Source organism: Choloepus didactylus, chromosome 2 (assembly GCF_015220235.1).
Source record: "Choloepus didactylus isolate mChoDid1 chromosome 2, mChoDid1.pri, whole genome shotgun sequence".
Taxonomy (NCBI): domain Eukaryota; kingdom Metazoa; phylum Chordata; class Mammalia; order Pilosa; family Megalonychidae; genus Choloepus; species Choloepus didactylus.
The window spans coordinates 243,153,291-243,173,267 of NC_051308.1; the positions used below are offsets into that span (position 1 = coordinate 243,153,291).

At 62.2% G+C, this 19,977-nt stretch overlaps 2 protein-coding genes across 3 annotated transcripts; one reads left to right on the forward strand and one right to left on the reverse strand.

Annotated features, from left to right (window-relative positions):
* The first annotated feature begins 147 nt into the window (after positions 1-147).
* KLHL21 (kelch like family member 21) lies at positions 148-10,505 on the forward strand. The gene is made up of 4 exons (XM_037828638.1): positions 148-1,238; positions 3,295-3,700; positions 6,796-6,868; positions 7,257-10,505. The coding sequence occupies exons 1-4, from the start codon at positions 218-220 to the stop codon at positions 7,548-7,550; spliced, it is 1,794 nt and encodes a 597-aa protein (XP_037684566.1). The 5' UTR covers positions 148-217; the 3' UTR covers positions 7,551-10,505.
* Positions 10,412-19,778, reverse strand: ZBTB48 (zinc finger and BTB domain containing 48). Of its 2 annotated transcripts, none has more exons than XM_037828636.1 (11): positions 19,651-19,778; positions 18,444-19,217; positions 17,747-17,988; positions 15,509-15,620; positions 14,830-14,922; positions 14,360-14,446; positions 14,037-14,191; positions 13,501-13,637; positions 13,266-13,430; positions 12,898-12,986; positions 10,412-12,780 (listed from the first exon to the last, which is right to left on the reverse strand). In XM_037828636.1, exons 2-11 carry the CDS (start codon positions 19,131-19,133, stop codon positions 12,484-12,486), a joined length of 2,067 nt encoding a protein of 688 aa, XP_037684564.1. In that variant the 5' UTR covers positions 19,134-19,217; positions 19,651-19,778; the 3' UTR covers positions 10,412-12,483. The 2 variants fall into 2 exon arrangements, with proteins under 2 accessions (XP_037684564.1, XP_037684565.1); XM_037828637.1 differs by having other exon boundaries at positions 18,444-19,178; positions 19,651-19,771.
* Positions 19,779-19,977: the final 199 nt, after the last annotated feature.

The following is a 19,977-nucleotide window of genomic DNA, read 5'->3' on the forward strand; positions in this document are numbered from 1 at the left end:
CCGCGGCGCGAGGGGGCGGCGAGCCCGGGCGCTCCGCCGGGGACGCGGGGCCGGGAAGGCCGCGCCGGGCACGGCGGGGTTAAGTGGGCGGTGCCCGGCGCGCGCTCCGCCCCGCGCCCCGCCCGCCCTGGATTCCGCGCGGGGCCCCTATTTATAGCAGAGGCGCCTTGGCGTCCCGAAGCCTCACGCAGTGGCCCGGGCCGCAGCGACAGGCGCCATGGAGCGGCCGGCGCCCCTGGCCGTGCTGCCCTTCTCGGACCCCGCGCACGCCCTGAGCCTGCTGCGCGGCCTGAGCCAGCTCCGCGCCGAGCGCAAGTTCCTGGACGTGACCCTGGAGGCGGCGGGAGGGCGCGACTTCCCAGCTCACCGGGCCGTGCTGGCGGCCGCCAGCCCCTACTTCCGCGCCATGTTCGCCGGGCAGCTGCGCGAGAGCCGCGCCGAGCGGGTGCGCCTGCACGGGGTGCCGCCCGACATGCTGCAGCTGCTGCTCGACTTCAGCTACACGGGCCGCGTGGCGGTGAGCGGCGACAACGCCGAGCCGCTGCTGCGCGCCGCCGACCTGCTGCAGTTCCCGGCCGTGAAGGAGGCGTGCGGCGCCTTCCTGCAGCAGCAGCTCGACCTGGCCAACTGCCTGGACATGCAGGACTTTGCCGAGGCCTTCAGCTGCGCGGGGCTGGCGAGCGCGGCGCAGCGCTTCATCCTGCGCCACGTGGGCGAGCTGGGCCCGGAGCAGCTGGAGCGGCTGCCCCTGGCGCGCCTGCTGCGCTACCTACGCGACGACGGGCTCTGCGTGCCCAAGGAGGAGGCCGCCTACCAGCTGGCGCTGCGCTGGGTGCGCGCCGACCCGCCGCGCCGCGCCGCGCACTGGCCGCAGCTGCTGGAGGCCGTGCGCCTACCCTTCGTGCGCCGCTTCTACCTGCTGGCGCACGTGGAGGCCGAGCCTTTGGTGGCGCGCTGCCCGCCCTGCCTGCGACTACTGCGCGAGGCGCGCGACTTCCAGGCGGCGCGCTACGACCGCCACGACCGCGGGCCCTGCCCCCGCATGCGGCCGCGCCCCTCCACCGGCCTGGCCGAGATCCTGGTCCTCGTGGGCGGCTGCGACCAGGACTGCGACGAGCTGGTCACCGTCGACTGCTACAACCCACAGACTGGCCAGTGGCGCTACCTGGCCGAGTTCCCCGACCACCTAGGTGGGGGCTACAGCATCGCAGCGCTGGGCAACGACATCTACGTGACAGGTGAGTGGGCCGGGAGAGACTCTGGGGTCCATCCCTGGGAGAGGACGTCCACCAGTTGGAGAAACCCAGAGCCTGGGATCCCGAGCCACGTCTGAGTCCCAGAGGCTCCCTGCTCTCCTACTCTCCCGACCTACCTCCCTCCGCTGGGCTGGCAAATGGGTAACCAGTGACGTTTCAGAGGGTTGACGTTTTCAGCCGGTAGAAAGAGCTCCTTGTGCGAGTGAGGACAAGTAGCTGCTTGTGGTTCTCTGTTGTCCACAGCTGGGGCTGCCTGGGTGCAGCAGATGGTGCCGCCTACCCCCTGTTTGGGTAGAAGATACTGGGGCACTGACTCTGCACAATAGGTGCTTTCTTTTTTTCCTTAAGGTATCCGGGGACAGGATGACGCCCTGAGAGACATGCATCCATCCCTCACACGGGGAACCCCACAGGCTCCTGACTCACTGGCCGTCACTGGTGACAGGTTCCTTGGGCCCTGGCACTTGCTCCCAGGCTGCGTGCTGACCGTCACGTGGGGTTTAGGCTGAGCCGGCCGCCCACGACTGTAAACACAGTCACATGCTAAGAGGTTTTCTTCCAGTCACTTGGCCGAAACCCCAAAACACTGCCGAGTCATGGTGGGCGGGTCCCAGCCTGCTCTGCCCAGCACTTCTCCCACATTTTTCATTGTAGAGAAATCAGCGTTTAAACTTGAGGCCATGTCCTCCCGTGGTGGGAGGAGGTGCGGCTCTGTGGCGGCTTATAGGGAAAAGAACCCACTCAGTCGCCACCTGTAGCTCTGCTGAGACTGTGACAATCAGGCCAGTGAGCTTCGGGGCATGGGATCAAGTCCGACCTGGTGAATTCTGGAGAAAACCTCGCTCCCAGGCAGAGGCTCCGACATGCTGACCCACGACAGTTTGGCATGCCGCCTGAAGGATGCTCTTGGTTCCCACTGGACGTCAGCTCAGGGTCCAGCCTCTGCTGGGAGCTGCCAGGATCAGTCCCTCTTTCCAATCTGAGGTTGACCCAGTGTATTGGTTGGGGACCCTGTCCCCCACCTCTCCACCCCCAAAGTCTGGCCAGTGACTTTAGGCAGAACACTTGCTTCCAGAACCGGCCAGATTCATCCCAATTCTGCACGCCCTTCTGTGAATGTCACAGCTGAGCAGCTAATCCTTTGGGTTTAGGCAGCTGGCCTGGCCATTCTGGGCAGCTGCCCATCAACGTTCCATGGGGGCGAGAAAGCCGCCTTCAGCTGCTTTGGACATTCTTCTCATTTGGAAGGAAGAAGGCAGAATGGGCTTTACATTTAAGAGCTCTGAACTTCACTGGACGGATAAAATGTCTGCTCAGCTCCAGGACACCAGCCTCAAAGGGGTTCCCTTCTGGATGTGGAGATTCTGGTGTCCTGAACGGGCCTTTATGATCACAGCCAGCACATTCTCTTCTTTAAGCTCTTTGTTGAAACGAAAGACCGAGACAGAAAGTACCCATCACACTTGAAGAACTCAGTGAAATTTTACAAATGGAACACACCTCCTTAACCCCCACCCAGGGGCCCCCTTTGCAGCATGACTTTCTGGGTTAAGTTTCCAGCGTGTGGCATGAAGTGGAGCCCCTCTCGTTCTGCCTTGGCCCCTCTGGGCAGCCCAGCGTTGGGCAGACAGGACCCTGCCCATCCCATCCACATGCCCTGTGGCTTCCCTGGCACAGCCACCTGAGTCCTGATGCCCTTGCCCAGTTGTGTATCTGACATTGTATTGGTGGGGGTGGGGTACAGATGGGGGTTGCTTGTTTGGTTGGAATTGAAGCACGGGGGCCTTTGTGTGGCACCATCAGGACTCTTTTCTGGGATGGCGCTTGTTTGTGGCTCCTGGGCAGCGGTCAGCGCATGCGTTGCCTTGGCTACGTCCGGAGGCCCCTGGCCTGGGCCTTGGGCAGAGAGGATGGCTCTTGGACGTGTGTGGAGGTTGAAGCTGGTGCAGCCCCCCGGGAGAGGCGAAAAGTACAGGTGGGGTGTAGGGGGGACTTGGCCATCAGCCGAGCTGACCCTGCGCCCCGTTGACCCCCACAGGCGGCTCCGATGGCTCGCGGCTCTACGACGGCGTGTGGCGGTACAACTCGAGCGTGAACGAGTGGACGGAGGTGGCGCCCATGCTGAAGGCTCGCGAGTACCACAGCTCCTCCGTGCTGGACGGGCTGCTCTACGTGGTGGCCGCGGACAGTACGGAGCGCTACGACCACACCTCCGACTCCTGGGAGGCCCTGCGGCCCATGGCCTACCCCATGGACAACTGCTCCACCACCGCCTGCCGCGGCCGGCTCTACGCCATCGGCTCGCTGGCCGGCAAGGAGGCCATGGTGATGCAGTGCTACCACCCCGACACGGACCTGTGGTCCCTGGTGGACTGCGGCCAGCTGCCACCGTGGTCCTTCGCCCCCAAGACCGTCACCCTGAACGGACTCATGTACTTCGTCAGGTGAGTCCCGTCCCAGGTGCCCCACCTGCCGCCTGCTCGGCAGCTCGTTCTGCCTTCCCGTTCACCGAGGAGGAAACGGGCAGCGCTGGGGTCTGAGTCCGGGTCTCTGACCCTACAGCACCACTGTGCCCTGTTTCTCAGGGTTGTGGGCCTCCTGGGTTTCTTAGTTCAGCAAAGCCAAGTGTGATGGGATGTGGGCCCTTTGGAGAACTCTTCAGGGTTTGATGATGCTAAATAAAAATGTGTCCCTTTCGGCTGGACTTCCCCTTCCTGGGGGATCCCATCAAAGTCCCAGTTGTTCTCTTGTGACATTTGTTAGTAAGGACCTTGTTCTACCTAAAGGGGATTTTGAATTTGAAAAAGGCCAAGAAGAGTTGTCAGCACACTTTTTGGGGGTCTTTGGGGAGTCTTGGGCAGGGTAGGGGACACACGGATGGGCAGGTGGGGGTGCTGCTCCGCCCCCTCTGATTAAAGCAGCTTCTGCCTACTTCCAGCAGGTTCTGTCCTAGGGCTGGAGGGCGGTCCTGAGCCCTGCTGCCTGTCGCCGGCCCCCGGGGTCTGGTGCACACAGCACATCAGTGCTTGTCTAGCCAATGGTGTCATCCAGGGGCCCCATGGCTCTTGCCTGGGGAGGGACCCAGTACCCGGCAGGCTGCTGAGGGGCCCCTGCAGCTGCTCATGGGAGCCACGATAAGAGCTGGTGCAGGAGCAGCCCTGGGCTTGCTGTGCTGTGTGCTTGCCAACTGCCTCCTGGGGGTGGTCACCACTGCTGTCCCATCTCACAGATGGCAAGACAGAGGCTTAGGGTGGGAGGGGGCTTGTCCACGACGGTATGGGGTGTGACCCAGGCCCCAAGGGTAGGGTGCCACTGCACTCAGGGCCACTACAGCCCGCTGTGGCCTTGGCCACAGCCAGCAGAGACTTGACAGCCAGCGGGTCACTGTGCATCCGCTGGTCATAGCCAGATGCCCCCTCCCAGCCGGTCAGCAGGATCCAGGAGGGCACTGGGAATCCCCTTCTCATGGACACAGCTCCCGCCTGTGTGCATCGGCCTATAGCAGCTGCTCCCCTCCCTGGGGCCTGCCTGAACTGACAGTCTCCTTCTGGTCTGGAGCTTTGAACTGGGCACCCCAGAGGATGCCCACTTTGTCTGCCTCTCCGTCCCCAGGCCTGAGCTGAGGGCTCTTTTCCGGAAACAGGCCAGCCTTGGGGTGAGCCCCATTGGAAACAGAGGCAGGGTTGCTTGTGACCTGTGGCCTTCTCCGAGAAAGCCCTGGAATCTCAGCCTGTTCCTGGTTATAAAACATCATCTGGTCTTTTGCCAAGCTGTGCCAGGTGTCCTTAGAGGAGGCAGTGGAGGTGGCTATAAATACAACATATCCAAGTGCCAGAACCTTCCTTTGGCCCCTCAGCTGTTGGACAAGCACCTTTGAGAATGCCATCCCCATCCTAGTTCCTAGAACAACACGTGCCCGAGGGCCATCCTGTCCACCTAAGACACACCCTGTTTCCTCTTCCTGGTCTGAATTACTTGCCAGCTGCACCCAGGCCTGTGGAAGGAAGCTTTCGGGTGCCCTCACCCCCACTGCTAGTCTTTTGCACAGGGCTTAGCTAAACCCTCAGGGCTCCAGCACCTGCCCTGGGACCCCCGGGCAGCAGCACGGCTACAGTGAGTGGCTGCAACGGCTGCCGCTTTCCCCTCCAGTGAGACTTCTCCAGGCGAGTAGCGGGGGGCTGGCCTCTGCCCGTGAGGAGGTTAGCAGGGCAGGAAAGAGACGATCCTGGCAGGGAAGGACAGGCCTGGGGTCCAGGTCTGATGCCGTGGGGTCATCCATCCCCAAGCTGTGCTGTCTGTGGCACTTCATGAGCCACATAACTTCTGTCTGGGGTGCCACCTGCCTCCGGACAGCCCCTGTCCCTGGGAGGCAGCCAGTGCTGGGTGGGGGCTGCTGGCCTGGCCTATGAGCAGTGCCCCATCTCAGCTCCCGTGAGAGGTGGCCCTTTTGCTGGGATGTCCCCGTCCCACCAAGGAAGGAGCTGGGAGCGCCACACAGTCTGACCCCTGGCCCAGTGGATTGGGTTCCACCACTTCATTATCACTGTATGACCCACGAACTAAGACTGGCTTCTATATTTTTTTCTTTTTTAATGATTGGGGCAGGAAGCAGTTAAAAAAAAAGAAAAAAAATTTTGGCAGCATGTAGAAATGCTATGAAATCCAAATTTCAGTGTCAGTGAACAAAGTTTTGCTGGAACGTTGCCAGGGCATTTGTTTACGATCGTCCGTGGCCGCCTGTGCCCGGGATCGTCCGTGGCTGCCTGTGCCTGGCCACGGCAGCACTGAGTGGCTGCGACAGAAACCACCTGGTCTGCAAAGCCGCAAACATTCATCCCCTGGCCCTTCCCAGAAGAAGTTTGCTGACCATTGTTATCACTGTGGTGACAATTGCTTTTCCTTGTGTTTTGTTGTGTTTTTTTTTTCTGGCTGCGTCTCTGCTTTCAAGGCTAGGCCTTGGGGCCCTGGAGCCTTTTGCAGGGATCAGGAGGCTCGAAGGCTCCCGATCCCAAGGCTCGTTGCTGGTGTCTTTCTGCCCAGACCATGCGTATCGTGCCAGGTCCTGAGGACCCGGGCAGCACGGGCGGGGGTGGGAGGCTGGGCCTGGCCAGCCATGGACGGCTTTCCCAAGAGGTGGCGCAAAGTTGGAAAGACGAGTCGGAAACGTGTGTGTGCATTGGGCGGTGGGGGTGGGGGTGTTTGCAAGCCCTGAGATGGGAAGGAACCTGGCAGGTTCAAGAACGGAGGGAGCCCACAGGGGCAGCTGCGGGGGGGGCAGTCGCTCCTGGGTTTGAAGTCAGGCTCTGGGACCCAGGTCAGGTCCTGACTCCTGAGAACCAAGGATGTGGGCCCACCGGGCCAGAGGGGCTGCCGGACCACCTCCGGGAGGCGGGGCTGTCGTCCGACGACCCCACTGGAGAGGGCCCTGGCTGTGCTGTTCCTGGGTGGGGGGCACGCTCAGCCCTGCCACCTCTGGCCCGGCTCTCTCCAGGCTGCTCCCCCCGCCAGCTGACTGGCCCCATCCGCGTTTCCTCCGCAGGGACGACTCCGCCGAGGTGGACGTGTACAACCCGGTGAAGAACGAGTGGGACAAGATCCCAGCTATGAATCAGGTACGTTTAGAGCTGAGCCAGCGCCCGAGGCCCAGGCACACTCCCATTTGCGGCTGAACCATCAGCGTTGGGAGTATTTGCCAGGTGCTTGGGTGGGGCCAGGCCTTTATGGGTGCCAGCTCCTTTGGTGGATGGGGGGGGGTGGTCTCCTCCTTCTACACTCCAGTCTTGATCCCAGGACCATGCTGCTTAGAGTTCACTCACTCAAGCAGTACCTAAGTGGAGCTCAGCCCTGCTCTAGGTAGTGAGGATACAGGGGAGAAAGGAGCTATCTGGGGAAGAGTATTTCAGGCCCGTGGGATCAGCCGTGCAACGGGCCAAAAGCCCAGAACAAACAAGGGGACAGAAGAGCTGAGGCCCCCTCTCACCCACACCCCTCGGCCCGCAGGTGCACGTCGGGGGCAGCCTGGCTGTCCTGGGAGGGAAGCTGTACGTGTCCGGCGGGTACGACAACACATTTGAGCTCTCGGATGTGGTGGAGGCCTATGACCCCGAGACGCGGGCGTGGAGCGTGGTGGGGAGGCTCCCGGAGCCCACCTTCTGGCACGGCAGCGTCAGCATCTTCCGCCAGTTCATGCCCCAGGCACCCCTGGGCGGGCGCGGCTTTGAGCTGGACACCGGTGGCGGTGATGTGAACTCAGGCTGGCCACGGCAGCAGCAGCAGCTGGATGAGCTGCACTAGCCCCGGCCTGGCCCAGGACAAGCCTCGGTGCAGGTAACCTGGCACCGCTGGGGCGGGGAGGCAGTGACCTTGTGGGCTCCATGACCCAGAAAGTTTCCGTGCATTTGGAGCTGGGAGTCCCGGCTGCTGGAACTCAAGCCCTTGGCAGAAGAAGGGCACGGGTCACCCCCAACCTGTGGGGCCCCAGCTCGCCAATGCAGCACACACCCCTCTTGCTGCTGCCACCTGCTCCCACCTCTAGGGGAACCAGGGGCGGGGAGGGTTCCCCCGTGAGAGGCCTGAGGGGGTTCTGGGCCTGCCTTCCCGCAGGTTCTCAGCCATCTGCACCCGTCTGGGCCTGGAGCATTGGGGATCAAGTGAGGCTGGCTGCTGTGGGGCCCCAAACGCCATGTCCTCTGCAGACCCTCAGTGGGCCAGCCTCCCAGAAGGGGGGTGTCTCACAGCAATGCACCTCTTGGGGCTGGGGCTCCTGGAGGTGACCTCAGGCCCCAAGGTGCATGTAGCAGGACTTTGAAAATGGGTGTGACCCCAAGGAGGCCCCCGGGGGCCTGCTGAGCGTCCCGTCTCCCAAGGACCCAGGCAGTGAGAGGCCAGAGCCCCAACACAAGGCCCGGGGAGCCCCTGGTTCACACTCGGCCACGCAGACCCTGCAGGTGTTGGAGGGGGTGGGTGTGCCCCACCCCTGCGCCCTGGCCGTGCCTGCCAGCGGAGAATCCCGGTGCTGCCAGGGGAGCCCTGGGCAGCGGTGCCTCGGGGAGCTCCAGGGTTTGGGGTGCCTGCAGCTTGAGCCTTCCTTCCGACAAGTGAGGGAAAGCGAAGAAACGGGTGGGTTTGTTTGACTTTTAAGTCTGTTTAAAAAGCGCCGTTGCCAAAGCTTTCTGCCAGGTGGGGGGATTTAAGGTTTCTTGGAAGCGCAAGGCCAGCTCCAGAAGCAGCAGCAGCCCCGGAGAACGGAGGCTCAGGGAGCCCCGAGTTTCTCTAGGAAGCTGGAAGGTCTCTGTGGTCCCTCTTGCCACCTCAAGTAGCCTTTGACCGAATCCATCTTTCCCTTCCCAGAGAGGACATCTGGGCTGTTTCTCTTATTAGAAAAATTGAAATTCATTGATTTGCCTTTTCCCAGTGACATAGCTTTCAGAGATGTGTTCTCACCAGGAGAAGTAATAGTCGTAGGATCATTACTCAAGAAATTGCACTTGAAGCCCTTTTGATGGCAAGATGGCACACACTGGTCTCCGGGGACAGCCTTGCTGCCTTCATGCAGCCCCGGCATCAGTGGGCTTGGGGTGGCTGCACTTTGGCGTCTCACTGCCATTTCGCTGTCATGGGGTTCGACCATCTTGCTCCAGGAGCCTGTGGAGCTTACGTCAACCCCCAGTCATTACTAAGCGCCTACTGTGTACTGCACACAGTTGGGAGGACCGGGTGGGGGTTGTGCAGGGAGGAAGGCGTGTGCCCGGCCTGTGGGGGCTTCCTGTCTGGGGGCCTGCAGGGGCATCTCAGCTGGCCAGGCCTGGCCTGTGGACTTGGGAGCAGTGGGGAAATGTGGACCTGGGCTTCTCGGATTGGGGGTACCCCTGGCAGTTGGTTAAATTTGGGTCCTCAGGGCTGGATGAGGGGCTCCCCAGGACCCCCCTTCACCCCTCTTGGTCCTAGTGTGTACTGCGGGGTGAGTGAGGCAGCCCCCCAGCTGGGGTCCCAGCCCTGGATGGTTCCTCCCTGTGGCCCCCGCTTCCCAGCAGAGGGGGCAGCCACCGCACCGGGCTCCTCTGCAGGCACAAGGCCCTGGCCTTCCGCCTGACGGTGGCTCTTTTCTAGCCACGGGAGCCGCAGGGCCAGGGCGGCCACCACCCAGCACCACCCTTTCCACCCTGCGGGGGGAAGGAGGGTGCAGGTGTACAGGGTGGAGCGAGCCCTCACTGTACACCGGGCACAGCTCAGCCCAGAGGCCTTGGCCCCTCACCCGGGGCCCCAGGCCTGTCTCCTTGGGGCCCTTGGAGCCAGGAAGGCAGAGTGGGGGGTCGTTGGACACGAGTCACAGAAGCTCTTCCCACCTCCCAGGATACCAGGCTGCAGCTAGCAAGGTCAAGGGCAGTCCCAGGGCAGCAGCTCGCGGGGAGAGGCATGCAGTAAAGCTCTTTAGTTGGGGCAGGGTGTCTCCTGCAGACACTTTCCTGCTGTCACATTTTCCTGTCGAGACAGCCTTTCTGTTTCTAGCCCTCTGCAGCGGTGACCACCAGGCCCAGGGCTGGAGCTCAGCCTGCTCACCGCTTCCAGTGCGGGTTCAGGGCCTTTGTGCAGCCTTCCTTCCGCAGGCCCCACTGGGCAGCCGGCGTCCTGGTCCCTGCCCTTTTCCTCCTTACCCCTTCCCCATGACTGACAGCCACCGGGTCCCACTCTTGGTGGCTTCTGTCATCAGCTGGTTTGGGTGTGGCCCAGCAGAGGAGGAAGAGGGGTGGGTCTGTGTCCCTCTGACAGCCACCCTCCAGGACTCCCCACGCCCCACTACCAGCACCCCGACTTTGGGTTTGAAAGACCAGTGATGGAGAAGGGGGGAGGTGCCGGCAGCCTCGGGGACAGCCGCTCCGGCCAGCCAGCAGACCCCTTCCCGCGGGTGGTGCGGGGTTGGGGTGGCCCTGCAGGAGCCTGCCGTCCCTAACCCTCCCCTGCTCGTTCCCCCAGCCGGCGTCCCCACACCAGCCTCGGGACGGGTGCTGGCTGGGCCACAGGTTACGACGTTCAGAGACTAGTATTTGACGCTAATCTAGAGTGTCCTGTTTTGTGATTTCCTAGTAAAGGACACCCCCTTTCACGTACAACATCAAGTTGCGCCCCAGTGTGGGGCAGGTTTGCCATATTTATTTGTTTATTTTGTAAGCTTTCATGTCCAGAATCTTGTTTAAGCTTTTAGGATGGCTTTAATACTTTTTGAAATAAAAACTTTTCTTAGACATTGGATGTTGCTGCCACCCTGTGCTGCTGTGCCTTCTGGGAATCCTCCAGGGCGAGGCCCGGCGTAGGGCAAGGATGGCAGAGAAGCACCTCCCCTGGAGGGTGGGGTTGGGGAGCCGAGGGACACGCTGCGGGGCTTAGGGGGGTTGTTTAGGACCTCGGGCCCTTCAGCTCAGACCCTCCTGAGGTGTGAGTGGAAAGGAGGGCCGAGCCCAAGAGGCTGAGGGGCAGGGCTGCTTGGTGGTATCACGGCTGGGCCTTCCGGGTGGGTGGGGTCTGTCACCTCCCTTGCATGTCCTCCAGTTGGGGACCCAGGCAGGTTAAATCTCTTCATTCTCCCTGCTGGAGCTCCCCCTCCCCTCTGCCCCTCCTGTGTCAGCCATAGGCAGAGCACACAAGGGCCATGGGATGAACCTCAAAATAAGGAGGAGACCCCAAGACAAACTGGGGGTTCACACAAGCCATCAAGCTTGGGAACATCTTACACATCCTCTGGCGGGCAGGGTGGAGAGGCAGGGCCTGGGTGGTGAGAGGGAGAACAAGGAGACTAGGGTTTGTTTTTTTAATACCCTTTCCCAAACAGGAAGATGTTTATAACCTGATAGGAAAATAAGTCAGAAACCTGGGGTGTCAGTTACTGCATATGATACTGTCTTTAGCTCTGAGCTCCCCAGTGGGCAAGATGAAAAAGGAAGGATGGCTAGATGGGTTCTGGGTGTAACACAGAAACTTTCCTAGCCGCCCACTGCAGGAGGGATTTGGCGTGGGGCCGATGTTCCAGGAGGCCCCGGTGAGGGTGCCTCCAGACTCACTGCTTTGGATCTGCTCTGGTGATCACACTGCTTTGGAATTTCCTGGGTGCCGAGCACTGAGCTTCCGCAGTTTTAAACTGTGGCTGCTGAGTCTGACAGTCCTCCCATTGGGTGACGGAGGCCACAGCCTCTCCCCTCGAGTCTCGGGAGTGGTGTTTTGGTGACTGCGACCAACAGAACAGGCAGAGGTGACAACACCTGACTTCCAAGCCTTCTGTCGGAAGCCTAGGCAGTGTGGGGAGTGGCACCCAGGCCCCGGACCCCCACCCTGGCTGAGGTCCCAGCTGACAGGCAGCACCAACTTGCCACGTGAGCAAGTCCTGGTGAAAGCAAGTCCCCGAGCCCCGTTAAGTGTGCATGTGGCTTGTTATCCAGCAACAAGTAACCGGACAGTGAGTTTTCTCATTTATTCCTTGTCTGTGAAGCACGTACTGTTACAATTCTGTTGAAAGATAAGAAAGTGAAAGCAGCCAGCAGCTGGTAACCCGCCCAGGGCCACAGAGCTATAAATACAGAAGGTGAAGGGACTCAAAGGCAGCCCGCAGGCCGTCGGGCACCCCGCCCCGCAGCTGGGGAACCTGAGCACCAGGCACTGCCCTGGGACCACCGAGGCCTCTCACCGGCCTGGCCTGGCCTCCCTGCACCCCCGAGCAGCCGAGCTGGGCCCCCGAGGGAAGGGAGCCCTCTGGTGGGCACGCCACCAGCCAGCGTCCACAGGGCTGACCCACGCCGGCCGCCTCAGGGCCCAGGCATCTGTGCCCATCTTGCCTCGAGCCAGCGAGGCCATCGGCAGGGGCCCTGGCCGCTCTTTTGACTCCCGGAGGCTTAGGAGTGAGTTCTACCTCCACTAGCTGGTCTCACCTGAAATATGAAAGAGGAAACCATCAGTGTCTGGCTAAGGCTTCCCAGTCCACGGTCCAGAAGGAATGAGGAAAATAGACACAGAGCAGGTCCAGGGCCAGAGGCCCACGTTCCCCGAGCTGGGTCTCCCGGCAAGACGGGGAAGCTGCCAACTGAGAGGGTGGCCAGGAAGGCCCAGGCAGGCACACGCAAGGGAGAAGCACGTCACTGGCGTCCTTTTGCAGCTCCAGGTTCCCGGGGGACAGACCGTGGCAGGCCCGAAACAGGCACGTCCAAAGCCAGAGGGCTCCTTGGGGGTGCTCCACAGGGGGCTACGTGTCGCAGTCCTCGGAGATGGCAGCCGTGATCATGAGGGGGGGCTCCATGACACCTGGGCCGGTGAAGCCCTCATCCATGCACAGTCTCTGGCCAGGGAGCTGGGGGCCCAGGCCACCCTGGGCCAGGGACTCCACAATCACCTCGGCCGAGCCCACCTCCAGCTCGGCAGGCGGCTGGAGCGCCACCACCACCACCTTCTCGTCCTCGATGACCAGGTTCCGGAGCTTGCGCTGCCGTGGGTTGTAATTCTCCACACGATCGTGGATCTCCATGTGCCTCCGCAGGTGGGCCTGGAGCAGCCGAGGGGGGGGTGTCAAGCCAGGCAGGGGGTCGGCCTGCGGGTGGAGGGGTGCTCGGGGATGGGGGGGCTGGGGGTAGTGAGAGGTGACCCGGGGCCCTTGCCCTACCTGCCGGGTGAACTTGTAGCCACACTCAGTGCACTCGAACTTCCTCACGCCTTTGTGCCGCCTGACGTGCACACGTAGCTGCTCCACAGCTGCAGGAGGCCCAGGACAGCGTTAGGGCTCCTCCCCCCAGGAAGTGTGGGGAGTGGGCACGGGTCCCACCCGCACAATGAGACTGGGAGCCCCCAGAAAAGTGGGCTGAGCAGGCCACAGTGCCTTGTTTCTGTCCGCCCTAGAAGACTGATTGCTCCTCCCGGAAACCTTTCGACTGAATAAGCTGGAAACGGAGATGGCCCAGACTCCGGCTCCTCCAGGGGCATCCCCGGGGAAGAGTGGGGGTGGGTGGGGGGTCCCCAGGCCAGCCCAGATACCTTTGAAGGTTTTCCCACAGATCTGGCAGAAGTGGGGCCGGCCCTCCTGGTGGCGGCTGGCAACGTGCCTCAGGAGGGGGCCCTTCTCCGTGAAGCGCTGCTGGCAGAACTCACAGCTGAAGGGCCGCTCGCCCGTGTGGGTGCGGTTGTGCTTGTCCAGGCTGGCTGTGGGGACGAGGTGGGGGCTCAGCAGCAGGGCCCACATGGGGCTGGGGGTGGGTGGGGTCAGCCTCACCTTGGGTGCGGAAGGTCTTGCCGCAGAGGTGGCACTGGAAGGGCTTCTCGCCTGTGTGCGTCCGCAGGTGCATGTTGAGGTTGGCTTTCTGGGTGAAGGCATGGCTGCAGAACTCGCACACATACGGCCTCTCGTTCCTGTCGGGGAGACACCTTCACCTCCACTGCAGCCGGGTCACGCCTGGCCGCCATGCCCTGGGAATGGGGAGGCTGCCCCGAGCCCCTGGGTGGAAGGAGGGTCCACCTCCAACCCACAAATGGAAGGGAATGTCTGCAGAGCCAGAGTCATGGGAGTAAGGATGGAAGAGCACAGGAGACGTGGCAGAGGCCTAAGAAGCTGCTCTGTAAGATACAGAGCTGCTTTTAGCTTGAAATCCCCACCCCCAGCTCCCTACCTCGCAAACTCTTGCTCATCCTTCATGTCCCCTAACCCAAGAAGGCCTGCAGGCCCAAGATTCAGGGATGGGGGGGGACTCTCATCCCGTGCGAATGTCAGCAAACTCTGCCCTGGGCAGGGAAAGACGGGCAGACACCAACCTGTGCTTGGCCTTGATGTGCATCTGCAGGCCGTTGCGGCTCGAGGCCCGGTGCCCACACTCCTCACACACGAACAGCTTCTCCCCGCGGTGCTTGAAAGCCTCGTGCAGCTGCAGCTCTGTCCGCGACAGGAAGCACTTGGCACAGGTGGGGCACTGCCAGGCACAGGGGACAGGCCGAGGGCCCCAGGGCAGGGTGAGGGCAGGGTGGGAGCTGCCCAGGACTCCATGTGGCCTGTCCATGTGGGCCCAGCCCCAGCCACCTCCCTCTCCTGTGGCCCCCAGCCTAGGCAGCCCAGCGCCGGCCCAGCCCTGGTCACGTACAGCATGGGGCTTGGGGGCTCCGTGCAGCCTGATCATGTGGCTCTGCAGGTCCTTCTTCTGCATGAACTGCTGGGAGCAGGAGGAGCACTGAAAAATAGCCCCACCGTCACCCCCAGGGCAGTGGCACCAACAGAACCTGGGCCACCCCAGGGCCATCTGGGCCAGCCCGAGAGGCTCTGACGTGAAGGGCAGCATCCTGGAGGGCCCCACAGGACTCCACGGCCCCAGCTGCCCCGGTGTGCACTCATGGGGATGCTGAGCCCACCCTTCAGGGAGAGGAACAAGAGCCGAAAAGGGGTCTCAGGGAGGCCAGGGGGCCCAGCTGCAGAGATGGGGGTGGAGGATGGGCAAGGGAGGCTGTGGCCCTTGCTGTGCCATCCAGGGTGAGGCACCTGGCACCACTCCACAGAAAGGGCTCGCGGGAGAGTCCTGGGCAGCCCCCCGGCCCCAGCCCGTGGGCCCGGCCTGACCTTGTAGGGCATCTCCCCAGTGTGGGACACCATGTGCACCCGCAGCTCCATCCTCCGGCGGAAGGTCTCCTGGCACACGGAGCAGGTGAAGACCTGGCAGTGTGAGGGGCAAGCAGGGCCGGCATCAGGGGTGGCCTCCGCCTGCGACGGGGGCTTCCACTCGCTGCTGGGAGGAGTCTGCCTGAGGGGGGGCGTGCTGGGTGGGAGAGGGCAACACGTAACCCACCTGCCCTGGCCGTTCCGCCATGTGCCAGGCCCTGCGCATGCCCAGACTGGTAGGGCGAGGCCGGCAGCCCCACCCACGACCCCTGCTGCCCACTGGGACAGGCATCCAGGAAGAGGAGAGTGGGCTGAGGAGGGCTGGGCCCCACCACCTGGGGGGGGGGGGCTGGCCAGGGGGTCTTTCCCCAAAGCCCAAGGAGCTGTTGGGCCCAGAGACCTGGGCGGGCAAACCCAGAACATCTCCCACCGAGTCCCTCCTGGGCTTGTCCCTTCACCCTTGGGACCTCGGAGTCCCCACCTGTACAAACAACACACGGACGGACGGCACCCAAGAAACTGCAGCTCTCTTGGGGTTACAGCCCCCATCCGCGCAGGCTCCTGGGCCCTTCCAGCCAGGAGGCAAGGCGGGCGAGGCGGTGCGAGATGGTGCCCGCAGCACCCAGCCGGCCCCAAGTACCTGCTCCGAGCGGTTCATGCAGTTCCGGGCCTCATGTTCCAGGAGGTTCTCCTTCCGAAAGTAGCACTTCCCGCATTTGGGACATTCGAAGGGCTTTTCCCCAGTGTGTTTCCTGCGAGGAGGAGAAGCCTGAAGGGGTCTGGGGGCTGAGAGGACTCACCCGAGGCCTGCCCCCATGCCCCAGGCTGTGCTGCAGGCAGAGGATGGCACCGTCCCGAGGGCAGCCCAGCGCAGAACACCAGGGCTCAGGTGGACCCAGAAAGCCCGAGGGCAGGGCCCCTATGGTCCAGGCTGCAGAGCCCGTAGGGTGAGCCAGAGCCAGCCCTCTCCAAAGGCAGACGGCCCCTGGGTCCTGACTACCTGGACAAACAGTTCAACGTGCCAGGGTTCTGTGGGCCCTGCTCCCCAAACCCGGCCAGAACCAGCCCACTTCTCACCTGCACCGACACCGCCTGGACTGCAGGCTGCCCGAGCCTCCTACCTGGTCCCCCTGCTCCCACTCCTGGCTCCCCAGCAGGCCACAGGCTCAGCAGCCAGAGGCATCCTTTGAGTGTAAGTCAGCTCACATCCTTCTGGGCTCAAAACCTTCCAGTGCTCCCGTTTCACTCAGAGGCCTCTGGGGCTCCCTGGCTGACAGCCCACCCCTCACCTCATGGCCTCCCTCCCCGGGCCCCCGCCTGGCTCCTCTGGGCAGGCCCACTGGCCTCCGTCACGCCAGACTCACTTCTGCCTCAGGCCTTTGCTCTGTCTTTCCCTCTGCCCAGCGCACCCCGCTCACTTCCTCATCCTCTTGAGACCTTACTCAAGCCTCACCTTCTCCGTAAGACTACCCAGGCCACTTGGAGTTAAAATTGTAACCTGACTCCACCCCACATGCCCCAAACCCCTGGCCCTGCTCTACTTGTTCTCTCTTCCACAGAACTTCCCACCTTCAACCACAGCATATAATTTGCTCATTTGTTAGGTTTGTCATCTGCCTCACCCTGCTGGAATGTCAGCTCCACTAGGGATCTGTTTTGTCCTCTAAAGTATCCCAGGTGCCTAGAGCAGTCTTGTCAGCCACCTGGCGGGTGGTCTGTTGAACGAATGAATCAAGTGAACCAGGACCCTGGAGCCCACGTGTAGCATCAGGAAGGCATGTGCCAACCTGCCAGAGGCCAGACACGTCTCTCACCCTCTGCTGCTCTCTCCCCACTGTCCTCGTCCCCCACCCCAATGACCATGTGAGGCCACCCCCCCAGCCTCCTGTTCTCAGGGCCAGCTCAGCAACCTGAAGTGCATGGTAGGGGTGGGGGGTGGTGCCCTACACTGAAATCTTACATGCAGGGATCATCCAGGGGATCCCCCCTGCCCCATGCTCCTCCCTCACTGGGATTCTCCCCAACACTCCACTGGCAGCAGCTGCCCCAAAGCAAAGGGCACAGGTACAGCCAACAGGTTCTCCCCCTAGCCCCAACCTATCATTCAGGAGTGGGTTCCTCAATTGTCCTACTGAGAAACGTGGCTAAGCCAACCCAGCCGTGGCCAGAAAGAGCACCGTGATGGACTGATGCATGCCACCTGTGCGTCAGCCCCAGCGGCCCTGTGGAGGCTCTGGAGCAGTGCTGACCGAGAGAACTCAGCAACGAAGGAAACCTCCTAGGTCTGCACTGTCCAGTTCAGGCCAGTGGCCACAGGTGGCACCTGAGCCCTTGAAATGTGGCTGCTGCATCCAAGGAACTTACTTTCTATTTAACTGTAATTTAAAATGAAAGCAGCCACACGTGGCTGAGGACCATGTCACTGGACACAGCAGCTCTAGACAGATGCTCTTTTAGATTCTGCTGACAGCCAGGGCTGACAGGAACACGGGCAGCAGCCCCAAAGGTCCGCATCTCGGCCCAAAGCCCCACCTCCAAGCTTTAGAAATGCCCGGGCAGCCTTGACGCTCCAGCACAGGGGCCACGTGCATCTCTCCCTCCTGGCAGAAGCCAGCGGCAGGCCAAGGCCCTCAGTGGGCAGAGCCTGTTAGCAAAGTGTCCGCCCCCAACCACAGAGCCTATGGTGGGCAGGTGGAGGAAGAAAGAGCTGCCCACAGCTCGGTTCTCACTCTCTGATGATCAGAGGCAGGGCCGTGCCAAGTGCTGTGGCTCTGAGACGGAGCCCCAGCCTCTCCTTAGCTCAGAAGTGGGAGCTCAGGCCCCCTCTCCCCAACTGGGAATGGCAGAAGGGAAAAGGAAACAAATTCAGAACATTTACCTGTTGTGGACCTTTAAGTAATATTTGCTGAGAAACTTTTTCTGACACGTGGGGCACTCGACTGGCACTGCCGGACCTCTTCTGTGCTCAGCGGGCTCAGCTGCGTGGGGACCTGTGCTCAGGGCTGGCTCGGGAGCACAGGATTTTTTGACTATGTTGGACTTCTTCCTGGTGGGCACAGACTCAGTCTCGGAAACATAATCGCCGTCCCTGTCATCCTCAACTTGAACCACCACTTCCCACTGGAGCGGAAGAGGAAACAGGAGAGGATGACATCACCGAAGTGTTCAGAAGGTGCTATGGGGGCTAAGTTTCAGGGGACGCAGCTCCATTTCCACCCCAATCCCCAACCCAGGCCTCCCCCTCAGGGTTCCAGGGAAGGCAGCATCTGAATCCTGGATTAGGAAGGCAATGGCTTTGCCGGTGGGGAGTAGGAGTCCTGGCTAGGTTTCACTACCCACCCTACCCCCCCGATGCTGCCCACTTCACCCCAGAAAACTGCAACCATGGACAGCTCTGACCTGCAGAAGGATCAGCTGGGGCTGCAGGATGCAACTGGCTCTCTCTCTGTTTGGAGAAAGCTTTCTGTTCCAAACATGTGTAACAGAAATCTACCATGAAGTCTAGAGGTACCCAGGAAAGTGTCATCCCGGCACCCCCCCCCCGCCTTCCCCTCTGGCAGCCCTGGGTATAGTACCTCATTACTCCCACCCTGCAGCTGGGCACCTTCGGCCTCCAGGGGCCTTGTGGGCACTTTGCAGTCCTCCGGCTCCTTGTCCTCAGGGGGACCATGCTTCAGGGCCTGCTTGAGTTTTCCACGGGGGAAGGAGGGACTGTCAGTCTGAGCAGGCAGACCGAGAGGGGACCTCTGGGGACGGTGACTGCTGCTGGGCTCCTGATCCCTGGGGACCTGACTGAGAGTCCTTGCAACTTCCTCTTCCTCCAAGCCCGCTGGCTCCTTGTTGTAGCTGCTCCCATCACAGGGGGCGGGGTTCCCCAGGCCACTCTGGCCACTTGGTGCCTGTCCCACTGAGTTTTGGGGCATGAAGCTCTGGCACAGCTCCACAGCCTCCGGCACTCGCAGCTCCCTGGCTGCCAGAAGGACCTGATCCCGGTTCCCCGAGGTGAGGGCAAGATGTCCAGTATAGAAAAAGTCCAGCAAGAGGCCAAAGATCTCAGCAAAGCCAGCAGGGAGAACGACACTGCCCCCTGAGCCATCCCCATAGAGACTTTGGAAGAAGTGGCTGCAGCAGGCAAGGACACTCCAGTGTGCCTTGAACACCAGGCCCCCCACGTCCAGGGTGGCATCGCAGTACTGGCCCTTCTCCCGCTGCTTGTTGAGTTCCTGCAGGACCCGCACGCTGTGCTGGACGAAGGAGCCATCCATGGTCCGGGCAGCCAGAGGAGCACGTGATGCCCTGGCCAGCCCAAGCTAGGGGTAGCAGGAGAAAGCCCTGAATCGGAGAGGAATCTAGGAAAGCAAAGGAGAGGCTTGACTCTACCCAAACAACCCCATTTATCAGAGCAATAAAGACTTGGATCAAGATTACAGGGCGCACGCTGAAGACAGGAACGGAATGAAAGTGTTCTGGGGAGCGCGGACAGGTGAGCAGCGCACGGTGGGACGGTGACCCGGGGTGGGGTCAGAGCACGGTGACAGGGGAGCCAGGGTCGGGAACCGGTGCCGGTCGGGGAAATCAAAGTTTGGGACGACGAGAAGCAGGCGTCAGCGCGAAGTGATCCGCTGGGCACGAGGAGAGGACGCAGGGCCGCGGAAGCGACGGCTGCGGGCAGGCGAGCGGAGCCCACGCCGCGCCCACAGGTCCCGGGCGGCCAGCGGCAGGCGGCGCCGTCACCCTCCCGCAGCCCTCCCGCGCTCGCCCCGCGCCGCCCGCCCTCCTCACCTGCGCGGGTGCTCCTCGCGCAGGCCCCACCGCCTCCGGACCCCACTCGCCGCCACAGCGCGACGGACCAACTGCCGGGGCCGTACCTGCCAGGCCTACGGCGCAGCCTCCGCCGCCGTCGCCGGACGTGACGTCGAGGCGCGCCGGCTGAGGCGGAGCGCCTCGGAGCGGCGGGGACTCTAGGTCCGGCCCCTGGGGCGGGGCCACTCGGCTCACGGCCAATGGGAAAGCTTAGGGGTGGGGCCATGCAGCGTTCTTTGGTCGCTGGGCTCCGCCCGCTGAGTTGCCCAGCAACGCCAAGCCGGGCGTCTTGGCGTGCCAGGCTGC